The sequence below is a fragment of the Pterocles gutturalis genome, unplaced genomic scaffold, assembly GCF_000699245.1.
Source record: "Pterocles gutturalis isolate BGI_N339 unplaced genomic scaffold, ASM69924v1 scaffold40572, whole genome shotgun sequence".
Classification (NCBI taxonomy): Eukaryota; Metazoa; Chordata; class Aves; order Pterocliformes; family Pteroclidae; genus Pterocles; species Pterocles gutturalis.
The window spans coordinates 8,505-12,097 of NW_010116854.1; the positions used below are offsets into that span (position 1 = coordinate 8,505).

Sequence of the window (3,593 nt, forward strand, 5' to 3'; positions counted from 1 at the left end):
GCTCGATCTTCTCTTTCTGAGCCAACTGCTGGTAGTACTCAACCAGTTTGTTAATCTGGAAGGATGAAAAGGAACAGGTACCCCGTGAACAGGGAGGAAATACCAGATCAACTGCTATTTGCTTGTGAAGGAGCTAGGGTTCCTGCTACTTGTTTCACTCTGTTCCTACTATTAGCTGTATTTTGAAGGACATAAAAGAAGTCTGCGTGTCTTAACATGTTTTAACCCTCACTGCAGGGGACAAACTGACCCTCCTTTGGCGATGACATCTATCAGAGAGCAGTGTCCAACTCTCACTTGCCAATTAGGCACCCGAGACTTGGTTCACACGTTTGCCACGACTGGAGAGAGAAATGTCATACGGCCAAAACCGAGCAATTTGGATTAGTAGAGCAAACAGCATCTTTTCCCTGTCCTGAGGCTGATCACATTTAGTGTAGAGCCCTAACGGGTGACAGGGAAGGGTAGTATTGGTGGCAGTTCTGTTTTCCAGATCCTAGATACACTCCTGATTGGAAAACAGCTTTTGTTCACATACATACGCAGTACATTCACTGGTGTCGTTTGACCAGCACTATTAGATACGATGTTTTCAACTGAGTTTCTTCTGAAAAGGAGATTTTATGCTGCGATATCCACAGGAGAGCCTTTAAGAGGCCTTCCTTCCATTGAGTTCAGTCAAAGTGGAAAATAGGAACTGGAACCGGTATCTGAAGGATTATATAGATTCAGAAAAAAATGATTGAGAGGGCCTGGCACCTCTAACAGTTCTTTCTAGCTGATGCATCTTAGCCTAAGCATGGCCCTCCCCTCCACTCACCCTCTGTGTGTGAGGATTCTCCGGCTCCTGCCAGCCACCACTAGCTGCACAAAAAAGAGAAAAAATTAAGTCCTCAGGAGAAGATTTCCAGACTCCACACAGAAATCACATCTAACACCCAGCTATCTCGGTTTTACTCATGACATATGACATTCTCTATTTTTGCTACACTTAACATTGCAATTCATCAAGTTCAAGCCTGCACAAATATACGTGTCTGAAAGCTTTTCACAGGCAGGTTTGGGGTGAAGGAGCTTTGTCAGCTTTTATACCATGTTTGTACACAAATGCTGTTTGAGAGGTACTCAGAACAGCACCTAGGAGTCACTTCAGCAGTAAGTACATGAGTTTACAAGAACACTCTCTTACTACTGGCTGCCCATGACCCTGCATCTTCAGCTCCCGGTCTTCAGTCACATCAACACTGGAAGTCAGAGGATCTGCTTTGTCTACTCAGTCTCATTTCTGGAGCATGACAGATGCATATCTTATGCACCAAGAGATAGATTAAAGCTTTGTTCCAGTGCTGTTGTGAAGAGAAAAATCAAGTACAAACACTGACTAGCAACTCTGGAATAAGCCTAAGTGAACAAAAGTGACAGAAAATAATTAGATGTTTACACTGTCAGACACAGTCTCTGAAGTTACACAAACAAGATCTCAACTGTGGGGAGAGCACACCAACTAAAACAGCCCCTCATTTGACAGCTTTCTCACTACTCAGGTAACATGAGCATGGAAGTGGGTCACATGTTCTACTAACTCCTCTCAGCTCTTCCATGAGACTTCTGCGACAAACTGTTTTCCTGTGAATTTCCAACTGTGACCCAAAACCTAGACAGATATGTACATCCTACTGCCAGAAACAAATTACAAAACACATATTTGGCTCCTTCTGTTACTCAGTTTTCTGTCTTTGACTGTCACTTACCAACAGACTTGTCTGCCATGCCAACATCCCGGGAAGTCCAGCGGCAAAATCCACAGGCCAAGTAATATGCTTTCTTCATGGTAGTCTTGGCTGGGTCGTCAGGGAGCGGAGAAGGAATGCTCGTGGCCCGGGTGGAAAGGGTGTGCATGCAGCAGGGGCAGTCAAAGCAGTTAGCGCACCTGTAAAGAAGAAGGTGTATGAGACAGGATCCCAGGCCAAGGAAAATGCTCTCAACAAGCAAATAAAGATTAAACCGACAGACTTTTTCATCGCATGCAACAGCATTACAGAAAAAGGGTAACTGAGCCATCAACAGAAACAGGAGGAGTTGAGGATCAATGTAAGAATGGTGACAGTGAGAAATACTGGGTGATACTAAAAAACCCTTTGTACTATGAGAGCAGGTCATGGAAAGACACTTATTCCCCAAAACAGACTAGAAGGCAAGAAGAAACTACGTAATTTTTGAAGAGAGTTTCAAATAGATGTGACTGGGTGTTGATTAAGGAAGAAGCCATTTCAAAGTCTTGATGAGAAAAACCAAAGTGACCTTACCTATTCTTTTTCAGCTTGGCTTCGGCCGACGGCATGTTTTCCAGGCAGCTGGGGCAGTAGTGAGAGTCCACCTGATGAACAAGAGGGTCACATCACCCTTCCTGGCACACGTTTGTCTAGACAGCATGCTGGCAGCAGCACGAAACTCTGCTGCATGATTTAACAGGGCTTTGTGCTTGGCAACGGACAGGTGAAGCCGGTGAAGGCTTGAGACATTTTTTGGTATCTGAAATCCTAGCCCATCTCAGCCAAATTTTGATCATTAATAATGTAAGTCAAAAGGTTTCTTCAGTCAGGACAGATTAAACTACTCCACCCAGTAAACGGGAAAAGGACAACTGAGTATTTTGTGGTTCCCATAATTTAATTTTTCAGCTTTAACAGCAGGTTTTAATATGCTATTTTCCATTTATATCTACATTTATTCTGCCTTTGGACTTACACTGGTCAGAAATCCATGCATTTCAGAAAATGTTTTGTATCTGTCTGCTGTCACAAACTAATTTTGATAATTAACACAATAGCAGCAAGAAGGAGGTCCCCTTCCTGAAGAGGAAAACAAACTTATTGTTATACATGGAAATACACAATGGCTGCACTCGTCACACTGTGAAAAATTCACGATGGATGCAGCCTGGCAACAAATCTATTTTCTTCTCTTCAGAGGCTTTGACATTTGCAAAGACATACCTCCTCTGAGATCTGGGTTGCATGGTCATTCTTTCAGGGCTTTTTGAAACCTACCATAATCTCTTAATTCACTTAAGACTTGTACAAATATCAATTTTACGGATTTTATTATGACGACTTGAGAAGTCAGACGAGCAGCCCCAGGCTCAAGGCTTGCCCGTGTCCTACTCTGCACAAAAGCAGCGCTCCCAGCAGGCCCCTGCGCACCAGCAGACCCTCACCCCAGCCTGACGACACCCTACAGCTTAAGGCTCTAGCCACCCTGGACAAAGAACCACCCCTCCGCAGCAGAAACCTCACTGCACAACACGGGGAAAAAGCTTGTCCACGGGGAAACAGACCCACACCCACCACTGACTTCATTCTCAGAACAAGTATGATGCTCTCCAGCCTTGCCAGGGCGTGGGTTTTGTTCCTTTGACTGCTGGGAACACATCACATCCAGCCAACCTCGGCCAGCCCCGGGGACCACCAGAGCGCAGCTCTGCCCCTGTGAGCCAGCCCCAGCCCGGGAACGGGGCAGGAGCTCCCGGCCCTGCTCCGGCTTTACCCCAGGCCGGGCCCTGTGGGGCGGTGGGTGCCCCTGCCCCCGCTCCA

General features: G+C 45.7%; 1 protein-coding gene across 2 annotated transcripts in view; it reads right to left on the reverse strand.

Annotated features, from left to right (window-relative positions):
• Positions 1-2,377, reverse strand: part of DCTN4 (dynactin 4 (p62)) — an 8,952-nt gene extending 6,575 nt beyond the window's left edge. For both annotated transcript variants that reach the window (XM_010075622.1, XM_010075621.1), the window contains exons 1-4: positions 2,307-2,377; positions 1,752-1,930; positions 821-864; positions 1-55 (exon numbers count right to left, since the gene is read on the reverse strand). The exon at positions 1-55 is cut by the window's left edge and continues 80 nt beyond it. In XM_010075622.1, the coding sequence (XP_010073924.1) occupies positions 1-55; positions 821-864; positions 1,752-1,930; positions 2,307-2,341 (313 nt within the window). In that variant the 5' untranslated portion in view covers positions 2,342-2,377. The remainder of the gene's footprint in view (positions 56-820; positions 865-1,751; positions 1,931-2,306) is intronic.
• Between the last annotated feature and the right edge of the window lie 1,216 nt (positions 2,378-3,593).